The sequence below is a fragment of the Podarcis muralis genome, chromosome 2 (assembly GCF_964188315.1).
Source record: "Podarcis muralis chromosome 2, rPodMur119.hap1.1, whole genome shotgun sequence".
NCBI lineage: Eukaryota > Metazoa > Chordata > Lepidosauria > Squamata > Lacertidae > Podarcis > Podarcis muralis.
In genome coordinates this window covers 80,215,921-80,241,739 of record NC_135656.1, presented here as the reverse complement: position 1 = coordinate 80,241,739, position 25,819 = coordinate 80,215,921, and the positions used below count along the sequence as shown (strand labels likewise).

General features: G+C 42.5%; 2 protein-coding genes across 5 annotated transcripts in view; both read left to right on the top strand.

Annotated features, from left to right (window-relative positions):
• Nucleotides 1-6,771, top strand: part of DCP1A (decapping mRNA 1A) — a 36,281-nt gene extending 29,510 nt beyond the window's left edge. For all 3 annotated transcript variants that reach the window (XM_028719030.2, XM_028719029.2, XM_028719027.2), the window contains one exon: nt 2,089-6,771. In XM_028719030.2, the coding sequence (XP_028574863.2) occupies nt 2,089-2,169 (81 nt within the window). In that variant the 3' untranslated portion in view covers nt 2,170-6,771. The remainder of the gene's footprint in view (nt 1-2,088) is intronic.
• Nucleotides 6,772-9,318: 2,547 nt separating this feature from the next.
• TKT (transketolase) overlaps nt 9,319-25,819 on the top strand; it is a 33,982-nt gene continuing 17,481 nt past the window's right edge. The window contains exons 1-4 of one of the 2 annotated variants that reach the window (XM_028719025.2): nt 9,319-9,581; nt 20,887-21,004; nt 22,079-22,192; nt 23,669-23,766. In XM_028719025.2, the coding sequence (XP_028574858.1) occupies nt 9,475-9,581; nt 20,887-21,004; nt 22,079-22,192; nt 23,669-23,766 (437 nt within the window). In that variant the 5' untranslated portion in view covers nt 9,319-9,474. Of the gene's footprint in view, nt 9,582-18,837; nt 19,889-20,886; nt 21,005-22,078; nt 22,193-23,668; nt 23,767-25,819 lie in introns of those variants that run through there. The other variant, XM_028719026.2, reaches the window with a different exon arrangement.

Here is a 25,819-nt window from a genome sequence, read left to right as displayed (position 1 = left end):
TTTGTTTCTTTGTAGTTTTTTTTCTGCACAACCTGCTATTTCTTTTCCCCTGTCTGAACCGCAAGTGAAACAAAGAAACTTGCTGACTGCGAAGGGAGGGGAGAAGAGCCCCTTTGAACAGAGGTCAACTGTCAGCAATTTTACTTTGCAATTAAAATCATGCCGCACTTTCAGTGATCTTGAGAATGTGCTTTGTGTTGTCTTAAACCTTCACAAATGCTGTTTCTGACCTTTCGTCTGCCCTCTGCTTTGTGTATGTCCGGCCTGGTTAACGGTTGATAATATTATTATTAAACTCCGCTTCCCTTCAGTGGAGGAGTATAAAAAAATAGTGCTACAATGATAAGCTATATGTGGATCCAAAATGCAAAGCTCATTTGATTGTTACATTTATTATAACTAGAGTTCTTGAAGTGATGAATGAATAAAACAATTTAAAACACCAGTCCAAATAAAACACCAGTCAAATGACAGCACGGAATCCCTGTAAAACAAAACAGCTGGAGCAGAGGCTAAAAGTCAAGTAATAAAACAATAATGGAGAGCCACTACACATCCTCACTAAAACCATGTTCCAAGTTAGATATAAATGAATTAATATAGCTGATTCTTAAGAGAATAAGAGAGGATTTTTTTACTATGGAAAGATATTAAAATAGGTGAGAGGCGAGCCTTTCCTGGGAGGTGATTCCTCTGTTGGGGCATTACAAAAGGCCCTCACCCTTATAAATGGCACTTTAGGTTCACATTCCCATTAGTATAAGGCCATAAAATACCGAATGGTCACATCTTTTATGTTTGGCTAATTTTCATGAATTTATTGGCTTAGAATTGCCCACCTAGTACACAAAGGTATCTTTTTTCAATGAAGAACCAGAAATAACTGACAGGATGTTTGTTGATGATAATGTTTAATTTGAGATGCAAATTCACATGATGGGAACACTGAAAGTCCCAGGCCATGCGTATAGGTAGATTTGCAGAGGCCTGGGCAATGATGATGATGCCAGCTCAGCTGGTCCACGGAGGTCAGGTAGTGAAAATGCCCTGCCTAACTCAACCCAGGCTATACCCAAAATGCAGGAAGAGACTAAATGGAAATGTATAGTGATCCAAACCTCAAGGCAGGTTAAATCCTACATATGCAGATGCTGACTTTTTATTTCATTCCTGTCTGGTTCTTAGTTATCATCCAAAACAAATGAGCCTTCTTGTCTTTAAGAGTGTGCTTGCTGTACTAATTCAGATTCTTCTTGTACAGTTGCATTCACTTGTGCAGGTTTCCCTCATTAGCTTTCACTTTGAGACTTAACATGGATTTGTTAGTTCATAATACTCCCCTGTCACTAGTTTTCGTCACTTCTCTTTGTTTCTCTGTACTTCCGCATTCACTTTACCTTTTCTTATCTTAGTTGCTTTGCAAGCACCCTTCTAAAAGGTTTCAAGTAGTGTACCCTTGTAAATAAGATTGATCCGGCTTTAATGTAGAAAGAATTCATTTTAAAATCCATACTGCTTCCTCAGGTTGAAAACAATCTAAACAGCCCAAATGAATTTTGATAGTGTTACCAAGTTACACTGGAATAGCCTTGAGCACTGAATTGGGCAGTTACATTTATCCCATAAAGTCAGGACAGAGATACCACTGTATATGCTCAGTGATATTTCTGAGCTATATATCATTGATAGTACAGTGCTACCTTGGGTTAAGTACTTAATTCGTTCCGGAGGTCCGTTCTTAACCTGAAACTGTTCTTAACCTGAAGCACCACTTTAGCTAATGGGGCCTCCTGCTGCCACCGCACCACCGGAGCATGATTTCTGTTCTCATCCTGAAGCAAAGTTCTTAACCCAAGGTACTATTTCTGGGTTAGCGGAGTCTGTAACCTGAAGCATATGTGACCTGAAGCGTATGTAACCCGAGGTACCACTGTATAGCTTTATTAAACTTCCTCCTTCATGCCTCCTACCCAACTCCTAAACTTACAGGTTTTGTTAATAGGTGTAGAATAATGAATTGGGTAGGAAAAAGTAATGAATTATTTCTGTCATTGGTTTAATTATGGTTTCCCCCTCTCTTTCCTTCAGAACGATGCGAATTTTCTTAGTACACTTCATGAAGTTTATTTACAAGTCTTGACCAAGAATACGGACAGCATCAAACTATAACTGAAGTAAATACAGTTCAACTTACCACCTAATTGTTTCAGAAACAATTATGCCTCTTCTGTGAAACTGTTAATATTTTTAAAGGTTGTTTTTAGTTGAAGTTTTAAGTTTTGTTAAAGTAAGGAGACCTTGTCAAATGGATAACTAATGTTCTCAGAAGTGATCTAGGTTTCACTGTGACCAATCACCAGCAGGCTTTTATTTCTGTATACGGAAAATGGTCTTCATGTTTAACAGCACATTATTTTTGAGTGGGTTTAGAGTAATATGAAAAACTGTTTTGATTTTTCTTCATCTGGTACATACATCTAAATAATTAGGGTGAATGTGGCCTAAGCCATCTTTGGCTGTTGAGTAAAGATAACAAGTTGTGAAGCTAACTTCTGATTTAAAGAGCCGTGGAAGGAATTCAGAATATCCTTTTAGGGTTTGGAAGGAAACAGTGGAAAGCATTTTAAAAATGCTGGGGGTTTTTTAGCCTTAGAGCTGGATGGACTCAGCATGGTATTGACCATCAAACTGACTCCCTTAATATGCAGTGCTGGCTTATGCATCCCTATGTTTTACTAAGGCAAAATGAAGGTGGATTATGAAATACCCCTTTAACAATACTTGCAGTGTTCTTATATTTTGTTAATGATACTATTTTCAAGCAAATAATTTTTAAACAGAAATGGATGGAACATCATTGTGGTCACCTTATTGTCCTTTCCAGGCTTAATGCAAATTTTGGAGGTTTGCTTGTAGCATAGATGGGAAGGAACCCAGAGAAGTGTGTATAATTTCGTTTTTGGTGTTTAAAAATGGGCACATAAACAACAAATGCAGTCTGCTCTTCTCCCCATATTTCCCCTCCATTTGCAGGTTTTTGTGAGTTCTCATAGAAGGTTAAGATTTCATTACCACTGTAAAGATCAAACTTCTTCCCAAAGGAAGTTGCTCTGATCTCCTTGTTGTTTTATATGCTGCTATCGGTCTCTCCTTGACTTGTATTTATTTCATTATGGCATGTGATAGTAGCTAGCAATACTCTAGTGTAACATAAATCTCAATATGTTCAAGCAATACTAATATTAAAGGATGGGGTGGTTTTTGTTTTTTAGTAGAAGGTCTTTGTTTTATATTGTGAAAGGTAATTTTGTAATCCTTTTAACCGATCAACACACACTGCTTATTTGTCAGAACATTGCTGGAATGGAGGATCTATGTGTTACAATCAGTTTCCTGTGCAAGCCACTGAAATGAGTAGGGCTTGATAAAAAGCACAGCCAGGATCTTATAAAGGCCCCCTTCTTTTGGTAGAGTTTGCAATGGAAAAGGTCCTGAATTAGAATGTACCTGTTGCTCTTAAAATTTAAATGTAACGATGATCCCTTCAAGGTGCAGATACTATCTGTAATTCATCTACCAAGCTTTAATTATGATTCCACCACAAATCAGTGTTTTGATATATAGCGTGTTGGATTTTAAAAAATCAAAATATGTACTTCATTTTGAGTGATTTTAAGTAGATGTTTTTATGTTTAGCAAAATATGCCTTTTGAGAGAACCTCTTCGGCCTTTGAACTCAGTGTTTCTAGTTGCGAACATAGTATTTTATATCAGATATATGTGCAGAATTCAGGGAAATATGTTAGTAGTGATATGCATATTCGACTAATGTTTTGGCTTTAATGGTAAAACTCAAATGCTTCTTTTCAGGCTTTCTAGACCTTTTTTTTTTTTTTAAGGAAACATGAGAGCTCTACTTAAATGCTGGACCTTTGATAGCACACCCATGTATGTGCACCAAGAAAAACATGCTTGCTTATTTAAACAGAATTATTCTGTATGAAGCTTTTTCCGGGGGGCGGGGCAGGAATCAAGCCACTGCAGTACTCTTCAGTTTATTTTAAGTGGCTGTATTAACCATACCCCCTGAACCAAATTTATATAATGCTGTGTTTGTAGATAATAAAGGCTCAAGAACAGTCCTTAATTATTGTGTATGGAAAGAAGAAAACCTTCTTAGCCATAAGCATAATATTGGAGGAATAACGATATTGAGCTGAACTTGGTCACAATGGTCAAAGTAAGCATTGTATCCAAATATCTGTGGAAATGAAATGGAAGTAGCCAGTGTGGTTCTCTCCAGATGTTGAACTGCAGCTCCCTGACCACTGACCATACTGGGTAGGGCTGAGGGGAATAGTAATCCAACATCTGGGGGACACGTTGGCTACCCCTGCTATAAAGGGTTCCCTTATATTGAATGTACCATTACGGTTTTGTGACTTCAAGGGGTTAGTGAGAGAGAGTTTTGCTTCAGACAGCATCACTGTTTCAAAGAATATTTGTCCCAGTACACTTCGTCCTCCTGTTTACTATTTTGCATTATAATTCCCTAGAAACCTCATCTGGTAGCTTGGCAGGTCAGAGTTCTCAACTGATAGAAGTATGTGCAGCATCAATAAATAGTTCTCTGCTTCCAAAGAGAATTCCCTTAGCTAGAAGAAAGTTAAATCTTTTTTTTTTTTTTTTGTCAGTAGATTTGCATTAACCTAGGATCTTACACACGTCGTTAACAACATTTGTGTATGTAGCAGGCTCAAGCTGGGAGGTCACAGACAAGCTAGGCAATACAAAGCAGCATTCTGCTTTTATTGCTTATTGTAGCATGAGAAGTTAACAAATGAAACAAAACAAAACATTTTAAGAATTGCTTTGAAAAACAAAACTCTGCTGCAAGGTAAAAATCACAGATGCTTACAAAATGCAGAAATTACTGGACAGCTTTAGCCTGATTACATATGGTCATATCCAACAGTAATCATACTCAGAGTAAACCTATTGAAATTGATGGAATTAAGTTAAGTTGAATGATTACAATAGGTCTGTTCTCAGTGCAATTTGGTCTTTTAATCTCTTGTAGAAGTTTAGAGTTATAATGAAACATTTTATTCTTACCTGCATGCAACAGTAACAAGTACATAGCTAACCGACTTGGGCCATTCTTTTCAAGCTTATATTTTAGCAAGGTATTATTTCCCACAAGCAAATGTATGATTTTAGACTGTCCTGAAATCAATATTCAGTATCTTAAGCATGTATTTTTTCGTTGCCTATATGCAGCATTTTATTAAAAATTGCTTAATATTTGTCCATCCAAAAGTGGCTTTAAAACAAGCAGCTTACTCAATAAGAACTCATTGCTGTTTTGTTCTGTTGCATTAACAATGTTTTGTTAAAAATGTGCCTAGCAACTCTGTATTTGTGACACACCCGGCAAAATGTAAACAGTCTCCTAAGAGCTAAGGCACAATATGACAGTATGACAAGTAAAAGCATGTCTTATTCTGACATGGGGTTGGATTCAACGTTTCTTCAATGAACAGAAAAGCTCATTCTGTGGAAGAGACAAATGTTGCTGAAGGAAAGGGGGAAGGTGATCTTGCAGATCCCCACTTCCTCATTGCCTGCCCCCCATGCTGCTTCAGTTTTCTGGAAGGTTCCTCAGCCCTCCAGAGTAGTTTTGGTAGAAAGGAAGAGTTGGTGGAAACCGCTTCCACATTTCCATCTTCTGAGAGTGACATTTCACTCTCTGGAACTTTGGATCTAAGCCAGAGAGTATAATCATGTTTTAGGCATACTAAATGGTATCCCCCCCCCCCCGGTAGTTCTCTTTTGCTTGGATTTAGGGCATTCCACCAATGCCATGTTTAGGCACGGGTATAATTAGTGTGGAACTTTCCAGGAAATATATTTAATGTGGAGTGGTCTGACACAAAAACCCAGCCACCTCTTGTTGGCTTACATGAGTTGCTTCTTGAGCATATCTTTAAAAAGAGGAATGTGTGCAATATATATTTCACCTCAGTTTTGGACATCTTTCGTGAACATGTTAAAGGTGCAATATCTTCACTTTAAGTGGGAAACATTTGCAATAATATTCCCCCTGTGGTTTGTTTTTGTACCAATTTAACATTGTGGGCACATGGTGGTTCTCTGTTAAAAATGCACACTACACTCAGTGTTTGGGTTTAGCGCTTTAATTTGCACTCGCATGCATATCAAGAGTTTGAGGTGCTTCCGATCTTTTGGATTTTAAGTGATTACTATAGGAAAAAAATGGGCACGGTCCTGTTCCACAGGCACAGCATTCACACCTGAATGATTCCCAGAGGATCAATAGAGCCCTGTTTCCCCATTTTTGGTGGGCACATAGGAAGTACAAGAGACCGATAGGAAGAGGAACGGAACTTTTGTACGCCCGTCTCATTCATATTTGTAGTCCTTGACTGCTTGGTTGAAGTTATTCATCCTTCTACGCACATATATAAGGTGGGGGTATTGGGAGCTGATATATATTGAACTTGTTGGAATCCTCTACATATTGGCGCTGCACCTGTGGTGGCCTGGATTGTGCCCATTACCATTTGAGCAACTTTTAAAACTGTCACCATAATGCTTCATTAACATTTCAGTATATGGGTATGTAATTTGTGCCATCTTATTATACTGGCAAATATTAAGTTATTGCATAAATGTTTAAGAATAAGCATTTTTCATTGAAAATTTTGTATGTTTGCAGATATATTTTTGTAATAAAACTTCAAAGACAAATGTTCTGGTCTGTCCTGATATCTTCTTGGTGGCAGTTCACCTTTTGAAAAGGGAATCCAGCTTAGGAGAGCTGTTGAAAGCTTTTATGAAGGTTTGATAATTGGGTACCGTCTTCAAAAACCAGACGTAGCTGTACATTAACACAAAAATGTGACTCTTGGGATTGTAGCCAACTAACATTGAGTAGACCCATTGAAATTAATGGATCTGAGTTAGTCGTGCCCATTAACTTCAATGGAGGTACTGTATGTGGACTAACATTGAATGCAACCCTAGATTCTTGCATCTGTGTTCCTTTTCGTTTGCTTTAACACTTTAATATAAATCTTTAACATATGCTATACTAATATCTGATGCCACATTTATCCAGGGAATATACAATTATGAAATTGGGGGAAGAAGCTAAGGAGAAAACATCATTGGAGATGGTATAAGACATTCACCTGACAGGCTTAGCATCTTTAAAAAGCCAGGATGTCTTCTGAAATTAACTGTTTCATTCAAGTTGATGAAGATGTAACCTGAATACAAGCATCCCCCTACTTACGTGTGTTATACTTGTACATGACCGCACATATGCACAGCGCTGAGAAATACCATATTGGCCTGAATATAAGCCACACCTTTAAAATTGGAGGGGGCGGGAAGGAAAAATGCCCAAATATAAGCTGCTCCATTCCTTGCTGCTCCTGGCTGCATACTGGGGGGGGGGGGGGGAGCTGTGCTGCATTGCTGGCAGCCTTTCCCCTTCCTCACTCTCCCTTCCTGACCTTGGGGGGAGAGGACGGGGACTACGGGTGAGGCGGGCACTGCTTTACCGCACTCTTGGCGCCGTTTGCCCTGCGCTCCTGGCTGCATACCGTAAGGTCAGGAATATAAGCCACACTTTAACTTTTCATGGTCAGAATTTGGGGGGAAAGAGGGTTATATTCAGGCCAATACGGTAAGTAAATAGAACCATACCCTCCCTGGAGCCTAAAGAGGATGTCAGTGAGGGCAGAGGAAGTCCCAAAGAGACCAGAGGCTCAGTGAGGCTTTGTTTAGGCCACTTAGCCTCCCCACCGAACAAGCTGATGCACGGGGTAGCACAGCAGCTGGCGCTTTTCCACGCGGCATCCAGCCAGCCCCAGAGCTTCAACTCCAAACTCTTATTTTGGTCTGGAGTGGAGAGAGAGCAGAAGATAGAGCTGAAGAGCAGGGGGAAATAGGCATATAGAGGGTGCTCTCCACTTTATGCAATTCCACTTATGTGCACGGGGCCCCTGAACAACCCCTACGTGATACTCCTGGACTCAGCCTTGAGCGTGGATGCCCACGTCTCTACAGTGGCTAGGAGTGCATTTGCACAGTTAAGGCTAGTGCTCCAGCTGCATTCGTTCCTTGAGATGTATTTGGCCACAGTGACACATGCACCTTGGTTACATCCCATTTGGATCACTATAACACGCTTTACATGGGGCTGCCTTTGAAAAGTGCTCAGAAACGTCAACTGGTCCAAAGAGCTGCAGCCAGATTGTTGACCGGGTCTGGTTATAGGCAGCATTAACAGCTCCACTGGTCTGTTTCATGGCATAAGTCAAAGTGCTAGTTATAATGCTCTCTGGGTCCAAGCTATCTGAAAGACCATATTCCTTCTTATGAACCTGCCCATGTTCTGAGATCTTCAGAGGAGGCCCTTTTCTCAGTCCTGCCACCCTCACAGGCACGCTTGGTAGGGACACAAGAGAGGGCCTTCTCAGCGACTTCTCCCAGCTTTGGAACCCTCAAGCAGGATTCCAGGGGTTTCCAGGCGCTCACCCAGTGTTTCCATTGGGAAAACTGAGGCACAGTGGAGGCTAATCTATTTAAGAAATATGGTTCATTTTACACCTAAAGTCTTCAATGGAGGGGGTGCAGAACATTATTCCCAGCGCTTTTTTCACTCGGAACTCGTCTCAGGTGGGCCTCATTGCCATTCTAAAAGAACTTGGGAGGCGTTCCTGGTGACTTCCAGCGCCTCTTTTTCAAGAAAAATAGCACAGAGTGTCTCTCAATTTTTGAGCGTCCCCCCCCCCCCCCAAAACCGACCAGTTTGCTCCGCTTTAAAGCCAAGCAACATCGCAAGCACAGAATGCCATTACAACGCGGGGCTGGGGGAAACCTGCGGGCCCTCCAGGTGTTCTTGGACTCCCATTCCCAGCATCCCTCACCACTGGCCGTGCTGGCTGCGGGTGATGGGAGCCGGAGTCCAACAGCACCTGGAGGGCCGGATAGAAAGCAAGCCCTGCGCCCTACGCGGGCTGAGTTGCACCCTGGGCTTTTCCACTTCGCCGCTGCGCAAATGGCGCTCGGCCGCGCCCTGCTCCCGTTGCGCGCGGAGCGAGAGGGAAGAGGACGCGGCTCCTTTCTGCGCCTCAGCCGCGCCTCTCTTCCTCGGGAGGGGAGCGGCTGGCCTTCGCAGGCGGGCGGGAGAGCTCAGTCCGCAGGCAGCGCGCTGCTGGGTAGGCGGGGGCTTTTCGGCCAGGCAGGCAGGCAGGACTCCGCCCGCGCGCCGCTGGCAGAGGTGGCCCCGGCGCCTGGCCCCTCCTCGCCCGGCCGAGCAGCTCCGCCTCTCCTGCCTCAGTCGCCGAGCCCGGGCCTGTCCAGCGCCACACGCTCCAGCTCCTGCCGCCGCCGCCGCCGCCTGCAACCCGAGCCCGCCGCCGGCCACGTTCCTGCTTCGCCATGGAGGATTATCACAAGCCCGACCAGCAGACGCTGCAGGCCCTGAAGGACACGGCCAATCGGCTGCGCATCAACTCCATCAAGGCCACCACCGCGGCTGGCTCCGGGTGAGCCAAGGCGGAGAGGGAGGGAGGGAGGCAGGGAGCCGGGCTCGACTCAGGCAGAAGTGCCGGGGCTCACACGCCTGCCGGCGGCCAGTCACGCCTTCTCTCTTGGAAGGCCCCGGATCTCGCAGATGAGGGATCAAGGCAGCCTGTCTTGCTTAGCACGACGAAGGAAAACTGCCTCACCTTTGGTCGTAGCTTAGTGTTGCGCGACTCGGACTGGCAGTCGGCACTCGGGGTTTCCAGGCAGAGAGGTTCTCCCAGCCCTACAGTGGAGATGCTAAAGGTTGACCCGAGCACCGTTTGCATGCCTTTCCCCTGTCATACACGCCGCTTCCGGAGTGCAGACCTGTTTCTCCAGAGCTGAGCGCTGGCTGAAATGAACTCACGGAGGGATGGCGGCAGTCTGCCTGACATATTCAGCGCTGGCTGCCCGCCTTTGATCTTGCCCCAGGTTTCCCACCCACAGTGTGGGATTGGGGTGGAAAGTTGCTCTGTTGGTGCCTTCTGTAAATGTCCCATGACACCTTTATCCCAGGGTAGATCTTACTTGGGTACTGGCTATCCTCCTAAGAACAGACCCTTACCATTTTCTGAGCAAGGTGGGGTCAACTCTCTTAACATCTATTTTTTGCTCGCACCCACAACATATCAAAGCATTATCCAACTGCCTGAAGGTAGGAAAATGCACTTGCTGTCTCCTTAAGCAGATCGTACCTTTATTGGCATTTCACCCCATAAGATGGATAAGTTCTCGTCTCGTCCCTTCACTCTTAATAATCCTAGTTAGCAGAAGGTAGCCCCTACTTAAGTGTCTCTTTAGTACTGTGCAGCCCAAGAAGATAGCTGTGCTTTCCTTCCCTGGTCCTGCTACAAATGATTCTAGAGCAAGGCTACTAATGTGTCAAACAGCCTTGACACTACCCCCTGTTTGTGTGGACTTCTGTGCCTCTGGATGAAATTTGGTCCAAATCTTGCCTCTTACTGTTGCATGTGTGTGCAGTTCAGGGGATTTCTGCAGAGATCTGACTGTTGAAATCCATTGACTTATGCATCGGTCATCAAGCCACAATGTGCGTACACTGTTACCTAAACATTGTATTTGAGTTCAATAGGGTGTTTCTCTTGGAGCAATAATTAATTTCACAGCTTTGCCCAAATGGGCTAGTGATATCTTAAACATACCTATTTGCATACTACCTGTTTTTCCCCTTTTCTTAAAAAGCAGTAATGATAAATAAAATATAGAGCTGAAGATCTTTGTTCTTACTGGGAAACCCTGAATTTTGAGTTGCAAAATGGGTTCAGAGCTTCCACTAGGTTTTGAAATGCAGGTTTAAAGCAATCTTTAGGTGTCAGTTATGTTTCACAACTCATGTAATAAGCAAACCTGGTTTGGCAACCTAAAGCTTTCAACAGCCATACAATTTAATGGAGGATTTTCTTTGGATAGAAGATGTAGCCATTACAAATCACTTTAGAAGGCTGCAGGTATAACGAAGGTGCAAATAGAATTAGATAGCTTATTTGCTTCATCTGTAGCTGGATTGAATTTGGGATTTGTGTAAGTTCCAAGGAGCTGAACAAACCCATTTTCATCTGTTCCCTGCAGCCCTATACACATTTATCTGGGAGTAAGTCCCATTAAACTCAATGGGGCAACTTTTGAATAGACCAATGTTAGGATTGTGTTGGATGTAATAATTGTCCCTGGAAGATACAGATCAGAACTATATATGCAGCAGTTATCTGCAAATACACTTTCGTGTGAAAATTATTACCTCACCTGTGGCTGTGAAAAATGAATAAGAATGATAAAACATTGAACACTGGATGTTTGTGTTGATGAAATATTTTTGTGTTTTATATGTTTTGATAAAGAGCTCATTGCATAACAACCCTTTTTACATCATATAGATTGGTTCAAAAGCTTATTTTTTAGAAAGAGAACGGAGTTAATTGCTCTTAAATACTGTATAGGGGCTTTTCTGATTATACTCATACAGTTTGTTTATGCATGTAGTGTGTGTGTCCAAATGTTTGGCTCAGTGTGGATAGCGTGCAGAATCAGCCCTTCTACCATAATGCTGTCTGCTTTAATCATGTGCAGCTAAAGTGGGCAGCTAAAATCAGAGTGTCCAGATAGCGTGAGAGTATAATATTGACAGTGTATTTTTGACACAGATTAATTGGGATATAAGGTTCTTCATGCGTATGATATGACAGAAAGGGAACTCAGGAATGCTCTCTTGACACACAGTTGGAAGAAAAACAATTTATGCTTTCGGCCAAATTCTTTCTTTTGTACCCAACGGTCGTAACTAATTATCGGCAAAATTTCAAGTTCGCCAAAGTGGGATTATTTTTCAAATGCCTGAAGTCTCATATGGGCAGTTTATTCAGGCTTTAGAATAGAGGTTATTTTAGGCTCTGTCTGCAGATTCCAGAGTTAGTCTAGTTTTGCTTGTACTCTGCGATGGGAAAAATTCATTGTCTTTTGATGTGAAAATCAAGCTATTTCCCCACATCAAACAGGTTTATTTAATGTTCCATTGACAAACACTGATTTTCTAAAATCTCTTTACAATATATTTAATTTGTTTCAGCTGAGGATTGTATTTTTTTATTTTCTGTTGATTGTATGTGCCATATTATTTACGGTTCACGTTGTTACATTTTAAAATTTAATTTTTAGAAGCAAAAGTTTTCTGTAAGGTTGAAACATCTGCCCACGTTTTAAATTCCTTTTTTCTGTAGTGATCTCACTGAATTTTGTAAGGTGCATGAAAATGCCATCGTTGGAGGCATTCCTGCACTGAATCTCATTTAAATGTAATGCTAAATTCTGACAACCACACATTCTGTTCTGAGGTCCATCTGAAGGACTAGGGATCATAATACATACATATATATATTAAATGTAAACCCTTCCACCTTGTGTTGGGCCACAAAGTTGCAACAAAAGAAAAGTGATGGACCCATTTTGAATTTGAATGAATTAAAACAATTGCACCATAGTTCAACCTTAACGTTGGTTCAATGTGACATCAGACCTGAGAAACCATGATTTGTAATGGAACTGAAAATTACAACCGGGAACATGATATGAAGTGAGTTTGCTTGTACTAGATGTAATTCCACGATTGTCTGAATTGACACACCATAGGTATGGCAGATGCCTTGGTGCACCATTAAGGCAGAAAAGCTGGGGGAAATGAAAGTGCACATGTGACTTCAGGTGTAGCATCTTCATGGGTGCTCTATTGTGCTCGCAGGATAGTTCTCCTTTTTCATAGCCTAACTCTTACTAGATGCTTTCTCTGTAGCTGTGTTCAGGGTAGCTCACAGTATAAGAGGAGTTCGGAACAAACAGTGAACAGCCTTATAACGAGTCCCTTTGTAAGAGAAGTAACAACAGCAAGAATTTAAATGCACGTGTATTTTAAAACTGATATTAGTTCTAATCATCGTGCTGATTTGCCTTGAAAGGAGCGTGTTCTGTTTGATCCTAAAGTTCACCAAGTCATGTAGAAGGCGGCAAAAACCTTATTCTCCCAGATGGAGCTCAAAATTACTTTATATTGGTTGTGGGTGGTGTTAGTGACTCGGTGTGCGGCTTCACCATCCTCCTGAAGCCATGCTGTTCCGCGGGCAGTTGCTCTGCCCTCCTGGCTGCCGCAGTGCCTGATGGGTTCCCACCAAACCCAGATTCAAATTCCGGCCTATCCGCGCCAGACTGGGGGTGGGGCAAGAGCAGCAGACTGAGTTGGAGCAGGCTTCACTCTGGTCCGCTCCAGAAGTATAAAAAGGGGCCAGAGCTGACCTCTAATCTTGTTTTTTCTTACAGGCTAACTGTTCTCCTTTTGGGTTCTCTGGCGTTGATATGGTTGTACAATGGCTGCTGTTTTCTCACAGCTGGGAAAGAATTTCCCCTGCTCTACAGGTTTTGTCTACCCCATAGCAATTGTCACAACTTTGGCGATTTTAGGCATTGGGCGGAATCCTTTAGTCTTAACAACTGAAAGAGGGTAAAGTGGCGACATCCCTTTTGCGGCAGCGACACCAGGGTACCCTGTTAAAGGGGTCTTGAGGGGAGTCTTTGTCCACAAGGGCACAACAAGTGGGCCATAGAACTCCCCCCAGCGACGTGGGAGAGAGCCAGTTGCATAAACACACATTTTGCAGTGGCCCCATATTCCCGTTCGACAGTGACTTGCCTCAGACCCCCAGCAGGGGGGCTGAGAGGGATACACACCCAGTGCCTGTGCCAAGGCTTCCTACATGTGAAATTCAATAAAGTTGTGGCCATTTTAATCCCTAAGGATGTTGTCGTGTCTCCTGCTTGATCCTGAGGTCTGGTTCCCAGAGGGGTGGGGTGGGGACTTTGCCTGGGCACGCAAAAACCATTTATAACTAGCCACCATTGCCAGCTGAGCTTCGAGCAGCAAATCTGGATCCAGAGCAGCAAATTGATTCTGTCAATGCCATGCCTCTCCAGAGCAGCCAATGCAGCCTCATTCTGCAATCTCTATTTCTTTTTAATTCAGCTTCAGACTTCCCAAATATATATCATGCATTCCTTAGCAATCAACTTAAGAGCTTGCAAATGGATAGAGAGGCAGTTTGGATTCACCAGATTTTGAGTGTGCCTCTAGTTGAGGGCAAATAGCATTCCTCAGCCTTGGTCACAGCTCTTCTGTGCTTTCAAAGCCTATGCTAATTTTTATGCACGTTAAAATGTGACTCTGTCACAAATTGCTACATCTCTTGTAACAAAGAAACTTGTTAAGGCAAAACCATTTCTGAGGAAGTATATGGAATGAGTACGGGGAAAATGAAGAAGGTTCTGGGGGCAGGGGAAGAAAGTACCTAACCATAAAGCAGAACCCTTAGAAGGAAGTTGCCTTTCATATTCTCGGTGTGGTGTTGCAATAACTATATTTACTATTTTACAACATCAAGGTGGTTCCTGTTTTATTTTTTGAGGTCAGTTGGAGTTCTGTCTGAAGGAGACTGTGAGGATGCAAAGCCTAGTGACTGGGAAATTAAGAGATGGGAACAATGTGATTGTACAGTACATCCAAATACAGGATCAATATTTATTTGAAAAGTTCCTTTAGTAAATAGCAGGGAGCAGAGACTCAGGACTCAGTTCGGCAAGATCTAATTCCTCCTTTGTTATCCCTGGGGCCAGATACTAGAATGAATAGATGTAGAATGAATAGATGGATATCAATTCTTGCCACTCCTTGGGAGCAGAAAATGGCCAGAAGTAAATGCATGATGAATCATGTTATGGGGCTCTGCAAGTCTCCAGTTGATATGCCCTACCCACTTCTTTGCACTAACAGAAAAGTGCCTGGGGACGCTTGGGTAGTCTTTTAGTCCTCTTTCCCTATTGTGTCCAGACTGAGCCATCTAGTAGAGTCTTAAAAGGGTCTCATGGCCACCAGGGGGCAGGTAACATGCCAGTTGTAGGAGGAGCCAGAGGTAGAAGTAGGTGATGGTGACAAACAATCCAGAGCTGGAAGAAGGAGTCAGCCTTTGTCCATGAAGACACTTATCTTCCTTGAGTGGCAATGATGAATGAGTGCATGCTCAGACTATGTAACTGCCTTTTCAAGGGGACTCTGACTGCACCCGGAACAGGCTGTCTACCTAATTCCAGAGAAAGCAATCTACTAATCTACAGGACCTCCCTCTTGTCTGGATTCAGTATCTACTTACTGGTCCTCATAGAATTATAGAGTTGGAAGTGATCCCAAGGGTCTTCTAGTCCAACCCCCTGCAATGCAGAAATCCCAACTATATATACATGACAGATGGCCACCCAACCTCTGCTTAAAATCCTCCAACAAAGGAGAGCCCACAACCTCCCAAGGGAAACCATTCCACTGTCAAATAGCTCTTACTGTCAAAGTTCTTCCTGAGTCTCTCTTTCTTTGTTTTTTGTAACTTCAATTAATTGGTTCAAATCCTATCCTTCAGAGCAGGAGAAAACAAGCTTGCTCCATCTTCCGTGTGACAGCTCTTTAGATATTTGAAGATGGCTATCATATCTCCTCTCAGTCTCCTCTTCTCCAGGTTAAACATACCCATCTCCTTAATCTGTTCCTCATAAGACTTGGTTTCCAGACCCTTGATCATCTTGGTTGCCTTCCTTTGCACATGTTCCAGCTTGTCAACATCCTTCTTAAAGTGTGGTGCCCAGAACTGGACACAAGAGTCCAGGTGTGGTCTGACCAAGATAGAATAGAGTGGGACTATTACTTTCCTTGACTGGAACACTGTACTTCTGTTGACGCAGCCTAGAATAACATTACCCTTTTTTGCTGTTGACTCCTGACCTTTTTATTATTTTTAACCTCTCTTGCAAGTCTGAGATTTGGCCCACCTGACCTTTTCCCTGCAACTGCTGGTAACTCCTTTGGGGTTTCCCATTTCTTATTCATTCCCTTCTTACATCTCAGCTCATCTGTAAGTTCCTTATGTTGCCACGCTGGTTTCATTAGATGCCTCCCATGCATCTGGGCACTGGTCAAGGATTCAGATGACAAGGAGAAATAGAGCTAGGTGGCGTCTGCGCCATGTTGCATAGTGATAGCAACTTCCTGAAGCATCCCTGCCTTTAGCACAAGCCCTGAGTTCACAGACCTGGTGATTGGTGGCTGTAGGCTGCTGGCTGTCCTACCCAGCTGGCCCTGCATGCTCAACCTGAGCAATCACATTGGTTTTTGCAGGTTCTTTTCAGTGCTCAAGGTAGTCTCTTGACTACTGCTTCCTCTGGAATAAGTGACTTTCTTAACATGGGTTCACAACCTCCATCAAGATTGTGGTGCATGTTTCCAAATGTCTCTTCTTGGTAAAAGCCGAAATGGGTTGTTTTATGCTTTCACGTTGTTACGCCTTTCTACTCCTTTTGGGCATATTTGCCTTTGCATAATTCCACCCCACCCGCTGGCACTTGGTGTGTTTTTGCTTAATCAACTGTCCACGCTGAGTCGGCATCTTTTGTATTGCAGCTCTGTTTGTTTTGTGTTAATCCAAGCAGTTTGACCAGAACTAATAGAATTTGACGATTGAAAGAAGAGAGGTTTGATTTTCTTTTTTTTTCTTCAAAGGGGGAAAGAACAAATGGTTATTGTAGTTTCGGAGGAATATTTTATTTTTAAGAAATCGCAAGAAGGAAGTTACGTATGAATGTATTTCCATAGAATTCACCGTGTTTGCATTCCTTTTCCCAAACGTGTTGTCCGTATTGGGAGTGCTGTTTGCAAATGTATAGGGAACAAGTTATTTTGCACATTGGCAAATAGTTGAAAATCTCTAGTTTCAACAGGAATTGTTTTTTACATGGAACGTGTTGAATTTCAGATATTGGAGCGTAGCTCGGCTTGTAAACTGAATTCCAGTTACTGATGGAAGCTGAAAGGTAGAGGGTGTGCTCTACTATGTCTTCTGCAACACCTTAGTTCATTTTGAAATCTGCTTGAAGCCTTTTGCAGAAGTCTTATGAAAATTAGTGGTACTTGCAGAACACTATTGCTTACTGTGTTTGCAATATCGGTATTTTGCAATCTAATCCTAAAGCTGCTGTCATACTCCCACATACCTGCAAGTAATCCCTGTTGAATTCAGTAAGACTTACTTTTGAGTAGACATAGCTAGAACTGTGTTGTCCATCTTGCCAAGTTTAATCGGACTTGCTTCCTGGTAACCAAGGTTGCAATCCTAAGCACATTTGACGCCTCCCCTTCCAGTGGATGGGTAGCTCAATTTTCAGTTTTTATATTTTATTAATATAATTTTAAACCTGCTTTAAAATGTTTTTAAAATGCTAACAATTATTGAAGTCCCCTACCACAAATATATCTACATATCTATATTTCTATATCTGTATATTTATATCTGTATCTATATCTGAGTGCCCAGAGGGGTAGCTGTGTTAGTCTCCTGCAGCAAAACAGTAAGAAGTCTTGTCTGATAAAATGGACTCTTGTCCACTACAACATATGCTGTAATAAATTAGCTAGCATTTAAGGTGCCTCAAGATTCTTTGTTGGAACTGAGAATTGTTGTGATAAAATGTTTTTAATTGGTTGTTTTAATTTTTTTAAATGTTTGTTTTCATTCCCTGTTTAATTTTTCTTCTTCTACATGTTCATCAATAGGTTTATTTAAAAACTTTACCCTCAGAACAGCAGTTCTATAGAGAGATGGTTAAGTATATAACATTTATAAGATTTAAGGAATGAAAGCCTTTTAAGCAAGCATGTAAGGTTTACTGATTAACAGCCATGTGTAAATATTTACTAATACATGTTTTTGAGTCGTGACTTAAATCTAATTATTTTAATTCCTAGCGTGCAAGTACTTAACAAGGGATGAGCACTAACCTTTACTCCTGTTTTTTTAAAAAAGCATTTGCATGTGTTTTAAGAAATTGTTAACGAGAGTGCTGTTCCCAAAGGGGTTTGGATTAGGAAGCAATATTTAATTGGCAGCTTGATAATTAGCACATTATATAGCCTTAAGTCCTGTGGATGTCATACAACTGTTGTATCATGTGTTTGGATTTATGATTTTAAAATGCTAACATGCATGGAAAATGTAGTCAAAGGGAAAATGCCTTGTGACAGCCAAACTAGTAGACCGTTGCTCTATGAACAGGATTTCTGGCTGTTAACTATTATAGCTGCCCTATAGCATGTCAGCTAGTACAACTGACAATTCATTCCACTGGATCATTACAAGCTACTGACGCTTTTAGACTAGTAATGTTTAAAATTGAGCATGATCCTGGGTCACAGACTTCAGCCATAAATTTATGAACCGTTTTACTCTAATTCTGTAGTCCATAATACACTTATACTAGGAAGTAGCCTCATTGGGACGCGGGTGGCGCTGTGGGTTAAACCACAGAGCCTAGGGCTTGCCGATCAGAAGGTCGGCAGTTCGAATCCCCACGATGCGGTGAGCTCCCGTTGCTCAGTCCCTGCACCTGCCAACCTAGCAGTTCAAAAGCACATTTCAAAAGTACAAGTAGATAAATAGGTAGCGCTCTGGCAGGAAGGTGAACGGCGTTTCTGTGCGCTGCTCTGGTTTGCCAGAAGCGGCTTAGTCATGCTGGCCACATGACCCGGAAGCTGTATGCCGGCTCCCTCGGCCAATAAAGCGAGATGAGCGCCGCAACCCCAGAGTCATCTGCGACTGTACCAAACAGTCAGGGCTCCCTTTACCTTTACCTTTTAAGCCTAATTGAACCCAGTAGGACAGGAGAGAGGAACCTCCAGCTCAGGGGGCCAGTTTTGGCCTGCCAACTTTCCCCATTTGGACTGCAAAGCCATTTTGGGCAAGCCACGCTCACCTGTCTACTTCTGAGGGTCATACAGATAAGGGTGGGGGGCCTTTGAAATGCTGCACAAAACTGGTACCCAGCACTAAGCAGGATTGCCCTCCTGGTACATTGGCTGATGCAAAGAAAGGGTGATCCTACAGGAAACTCCCTCACACACCCAAATCTGCTCAGTTTGGCTGCACTTTCAGAGCGCTCAGCAGGTAGCAAAGCACTGCTAAAAGCAAGCTTTTTCTTCATTTCAGCAGCTGTTTCACTGTAAACCCCTTGTAGTGAAACAGATGTTAGCAGTGCCTTCGTGCCTGCTACAAACTTTGAAGTCCTGACTTTGGGATTTCAAAGGGCAAAATACCTTGATATTGTTTGTGACAGAATGTGGGTTGACAGGTAGGCATCCTCACTCACTTGTTAAATTTGGCCCATGAGTTGGATCTGGCCTGTGGAGCCAAAAGGTTTCTCCACACTTGAAGCAGGGCTAAGTAATCAATCATACATAGGGTTGAGCTGTAAAATTCTGTTAAATATATTAAAATAAATGATATATTATTGATAAGTCCAAATTCTGAAATCCAGATGCCTTGCTTATGGAATACTGTTATACTATCTATAATTAACTGTACGCATTCTTATAAATTCTGTCTTTTAGAGACAAAGCAAATCTCACTGCAGGGTAATGCTTGCTTTCTCAGTTTCTCCAGTCCCTAGAAATGTTAATTTCTAGTTTCCCTGTGATAATCGTTCAGGGTAGGCAATATCTTAAAAGGGTATGACAAATGTTCACAAATGAAAAATGAAGTGGGGCGGGAAAGGAATTCCCACTCTACCATTCAAAAGCCAGATCTATTGAGGTTTTTCTTTTTCTTTTCAAGGCAAGTCGGGGCTTTTAGAAACCTCTTAAAGAAATTAGTTTAACAACTGTGGAGAATCTCTCTTGCTGCCCGAACATGATGCTCAGGTGTGGTACTACAAGAATTGTTTGCTGTTGATCCTTAAGATCACATCGGGATATAGAGGAGGAGGAAGCAAGCCACTTCAAGTTTATACTAGGTTAAACAGAATTGTACTTGTTTCTTGTCCTGAAACAGCCTAATAATCTGCAGTGCTAGAAAGGGCATCTCTCTTGTTCATCTTCCTTTTAGTAATGTACTGACACGGTTATTTTGCAAACCAACTGAAACCCTTCCCTGAAGCTCAGGAGAAAATCATAGATGACATGCTCCTTCACAATGTCATTGAAATCCCTGCTGCAAATCTCCTTCAACTTGTGCTCTCGAAAGAGAGAAAACATATCCAATGTCATAATGCACCCATTTGTTTTCTGAAGCTTAACTTTCCTTTATAAGTGCTCATTAAAACTTAACATCTAGTCAGATAAGTGCTCTTTCAAAGTGGCTAACTTGTGTCCTTTCCGATATTGCTGGACTACACTCCCATCATCCTGGCTGGGGCTGGTGAGAGGTAGAGTCCAGCTGCATCTAGGCAGCGAATACCCTTTAGCCACGTATAATAAACCATAGGCGAGGGGCCATTTCCCCAAAATACCTAAGTATTGTCAGGGCTTCGTTCAGGTCAAGGAGATCTCCTTGGGCCTTTCACAGGAAATGAAGCTTTTCTCTAAAAGTAGGTGAACGTGTAACTTCATGAACACAATAGCTGCTGATTCTGATGCTCTTTCTTGATCTTAGTGGAGAGAAAGTAGCTCAAGGTGCCCTCTCACTGAAGCTTACATTTCAGCATCCATTTTGGGGGAGATAACACAACATCCTCTTCTCTTAACTGATCAGAGCTAATGGACGCTAGGATGATAGTAGATGGAAGGAGTTCTCACAGGCACTTCTAATGGCACGTTTCCCCGTGGAAGCCTGGAAGGATGAGCATGTTGGTGTTTCAGTGACAGGAATGTGACCTGACAAGAGGCTGCAGTTGTAACGCTCCGTGTGCTTTGATTTGCAGCCACCCAACGTCATGTTGCAGTGCTGCAGAAATCATGTCTGTGCTGTTTTTCCATACCATGAGGTACAAGCCGCAGGATCCCAGAAATCCCAACAATGACCGGTTTGTTCTTTCCAAGGTAAGAGCTAGATCTTTTTCATTACTCTCCTGAAGGCTATCTCTGATTGAATACTCTACTCTGTTTCCTAATGGCTCTTTGCAACAGGGAAAAATATATCCTCAGCAGTGTTCTTATACAACAATGCAAAAAATCCAAGAATTTCTTTGCCATCCTTCACAATTTCTGCGCTGACCCTTGGATTCATGCACTTGTTTCAAACTCCTTGGGCTTTTGAGACATTGGCTCAAATGCCAATCAAGTTAGTCACACCTAAGTCCTATTGGAATCAGTAGGACAAGTCGCCAAAGGGACTTTAATTTCAGTGGAACTTGAAATTCAGCCGACTGTCTTTTGCTTTGGGCTGTTACTCCTTATCTCTACTTCTTTGTACACCTTGAGATGGGGAGGGGCTCAAACTCACTTATGAAGAGAAGCAAGCCATTAACCAGGAGGCCCCATCTATTGCAGGATCCTTGGGATTTTTTCTCACTTTGGGCATTTGCTTCTCCCTACAATGAGCAGAACAGAGGAGGGACTGGGAGAAAGTATTTGCAGACTTCTGGTCTTTGACTTGAAATATTTTCCCCCCTTGCACATGTAGACATACCTATTTTTAAAAACTTTCCCTTATTCCTGTTCTAACTGCTTGTCTGCTCCCACTCTTTCCCATTACTTCCTACTCCTGTTTTTGCCATGTTTGCCATGCTGTTTCCTATTCTAGAACAGCCGTCCCCATTTTCTGTTGAGCCCCTTTCCCCCTTCTACTACTTCACTGTCCCTTTTTGCCTCATTTAAACTCTCCAATTTGAATAAGACCCTTCAGCAGGGACCATGTCACTAGTATGATATCTAATGGTTTTTCTCCTCAATAGTTAATTTAAAACAAAAAACAACAACACAAGAGCTTTGCTGCATCAAGCAAAAATCCCATCTAGTCTAGCATCCTGTTCTTGCAGTAGACAACCAGATGCCTGCAAGCAGAATATGAGGGCAACATGTTGACATGAGCATTTCCATATCCTTGCATGCTATTTGGCCTCTCTTCTTAAGATGGCCTGCAATTGCTGGTTTTGTTTCTTCCCCTTCCTCTAGGGTCATGCAGCCCCAATCCTGTATGCTGCCTGGGCTGAAGCAGGCTTCCTCCATGAATCAGAGTTATTAAACCTGAGGAAAATTGATTCCATTTTGGAAGGCCACCCTGTGCCAGTGAGTATTTTGGGAAAACGCAGGGAGATTGCCTTAGGAATCAAAAAGTTTGTGCACCTTTTACACTACTGTCAACATCTGGTTCGTAGTGATAGTTTAGCAATGGTTTAGGTGACAGAAATAAACCCCTGGGTTGACAACAAATGAAGTATAAATGTGCCGCCGCCGCCCCCCCCCCCCGAGAAAGCAACCAAAAAAGATTACTTTTACATTTTAGAAGGGCACTCAATGCCTTTACTTTCATGCACGTCAATATTAGCTATGGTATTAAAACAGGCTCCTGCCAACCTAGCAGTTCGAAAGCACGAGGTGCAAGTAGATAAATAGGTACCGCTCTGGCGGGAAGGTAAACGGCGTTTCCGTGTGCTGCTCTGGTTCACCAGAAGTGGCTTAGTCATGCTGGCCACATGCTGGCCTCATGACCTGGAAGCTGTACGCCGGCTCCCTTGGCCAGTAAAGCGAGATGAGTGCCGCAACCCCAGAGTCATCCATGACTGAAGCTAATGGTCAGGGGTCCCTTTAAAACAGGCTACTTTTTATGATGCTCCAACACATCTCTCATACCTCTGAGAATGGATGGATGCTTCATCACAAATCCCGTCCACACACTGCCACTGCCTACCCTAGATGCTGAAGCTCACCTAATGAGCAGCTGTTTTTGAAATGTACGGTTGATCAAGATAATTAGTTCAGCATGCTTTCTTCATTTGTTAGAATCTGTTTAACATGACCATTGCAACAGCTGCCAGCTAAGAGCAGAAAACGGGGCTTTAAATATTTGGGGCAGGTGCAGCTTTTGCATCTCAGACCTTCAGAGATGTGCCGTATGGGTTATGACTGCAGAGTAATACTTAACTCCTGGCACACCTGTATTGCATTAATTTACTCATGTAGGGTTGCATCCGGTGCTGCTGATCTGCTCACACAACATACTACCTCTTGCACATGGGAGTGTCTGCTTCCTCTTCCCTGCAGTTCCTTGTGCACCCTTAAAATCTGATCCAGAGCAGATTTTTGGGTCACACAGAAGACGTAGGGGTAGTAGTCTTGTTGCATGAATGGAACGCCAGTTGTATTGGATGCAGCCCATAGGCTCTTCTCATGACTTGCTGAAGTGCTCAGAGGGAGTGCTTGACCTGGCAGCTAAGGCTGACTAAGGGCCAGATTTCAAGGGCAGGGTGGGGTTGGGTGGGGTACAGTCCTTAGATAATATAGATGGCTAAAAAGATGAGTATTGATGGTGAAAAGGTGAGTTTAACAAATTAGTCTTCAGAGAGTTAGGCTGGTATCTTTCCCTGCTGCACTAGATATACCTGTGGGAACTTTGGGTCAGGGTTGAACATGCAGCCTGTTCTGTGAATGCTTACTTGGAAGTAACCCCAAACTGGGCTCACTGCTGGTGTGCCTAGGATTGAAAGCTTAGGGTTTATGAAGTAGATATTCTTTTGATTACATGCTATTGCTTCTTCTTCTTAGAAACAAGCATTCACTGATGTCGCTACTGGATCACTCGGTCAAGGATTGGGTGCTGCATGCGGTATGGCCTACACTGGGAAGTACTTTGACAAAGCCAGGTATCTTGAAAATATTTCACCCTCTTTGCTTTCATGAAGGTATATGGATGGATAAGGAAATGAAGCAAAACTGCCCATGATGCTGTTACACAATCAAGTTTCCAATCTCAAGTTTGAGAATGCAGACCCTGCTAAATTAACAAGATTCATCTGTTGTTAAATTGGGCACAGAGCAAAGAAATGCCAAATCTGGTCCACAACCTTTTGAATTGCAATTATAGCTTGTTCGGTGCCCATGTACATATGAGAGAAAGAGCGAGAATCTCCATGCCTCTGCAGAAATAATGCTAGTGACAATGGAATAGAAAGGTGACTTTATATGAAAGCAGTATTTAGCTTGAGTGAAAGCGAATTTTGTTCAAAGATTGTTATGGCAACACAGCATTGTCCAACAAAGGTGTTAGAGGATATTATGCAGAAGAACCCTGTTGTACAACTCGTAGTGAGTTCAAGGGCAATAGTCCTGTTAGAACTGGTATGAAAATCTTCATGTGGTGTTAAAGAAAAGTAGATATCCAAAGGCATTTGTCTGTGTGTGTTGGGGAAGTTGATGTATTTTATGTGACAGTATTAGAGCATGAAAATCTGGGTTGCTGAGTAAATGCAATTTTACATTGCACACTTCACTTGCTTGAAAGCATTTCTGTGTACACTGATGTGCTGATCTTAATGCAGCCTGGCAGGTGGTATTCATAGAAAGACTTTATCTCTGCCTACGGTTGGTGCTCACTGGCTCTTTGCACGTCATGCTGGGGAATAGCCAGCGTTTTGTAAAATCGTAATTTAGCTAGGTGACTAATAAAGTTTGCAGATACGTGCTCTAACACAAATGATATTTACTGTAGATGATAGCATGAACTGCTCTCATCAGTATTTATCCATTTTTATTCCTGCCTTGCTGTATTATTGCCAGCTTGCTATATTCACACACCCCACCTCACCTCTCACACAAATACATTTAATTTGCACACTGATGTTTTGGCAAATAGACAAATAGCCCAGAAATTATACAGCCATCTGTAAAGTATTTGAGGAAGTAGGAAATGCAGAAAAGCTAAATTGGGGGGGGGGGGAGAGAAACCCTGTCACTTGGAGTTGAGTTTGATTCACAAAATCAAGAGAGAGGAATGTTAAGTCCATCTAGGATTGTCAACTTTGTTCCATCAGCCTCCTGGGCCTTTTAACAGCTGCATATTAGGTTTAAATGCTGCTGCCGGTGCATTCCCCATCATGAGATACTGGGATGGGTAGCAAATCACCCATTAAATGTCTGCCAGGAAAAAAAATGGCATCAAATTGCACAATGCAGCAGTTACTTCACAGTGGCTCCTTGCTGTCCCTACCAGGATGCATCACAATCCATATTGGCCTTTGCTCATTTGAAAAAATCATAAAGTAGAACTGTCACCTGATTAAAGAAATGCTAGTTACTTGATCATATGGTTTTTAGTTGACTATAACTATGTAAATTTGTATCAGAATAAACAACAATGCCAGCATACTCTTGAATGCCTGCACATGTTGCAGTAGGCGCCATCTTACCAGAGACTTTTCATCCTCTGTAAGAGAGAGGGGACAGGGGATGCCTCTTCAAAGACAACACCTGCCATCTGCAGCTTTTTCTAAGAATGTTTTTAAAATCAGTTCTTTTGCTTTGCTTTTTAAAACTCACAGACCTTGTAAATAAGCCCATAGAAGTTACTAGCCTGCAGAACTGTTTACAAGCTTGCTGGTGGCTAACAAAGGATGGATGGAGAGCTCTGTTCCTTTTGCAACAAGCTGTGGCATTGTGTGCTGGAAGTAAATGGGAAAGGGTTTCCATCCTCCGGCAGCTCCCTTAGTCTCTCTGCTGGTTGCTCAGCAGGGACAGACTCCTCTATCCCTCTGTTAACACCACTCACTTGCCTGCTTAGAATTGCATCATCCGCTCAACCTGCATGCAATTCCTAATCACGTGTGGCTACCAGGCTAGTGCTTAAATGCAAGGCTGAGTCTTGGGCACCTTTTTAATAAATCAAAAGATTTCTAATTTATATTAATATAATCAGCCGTA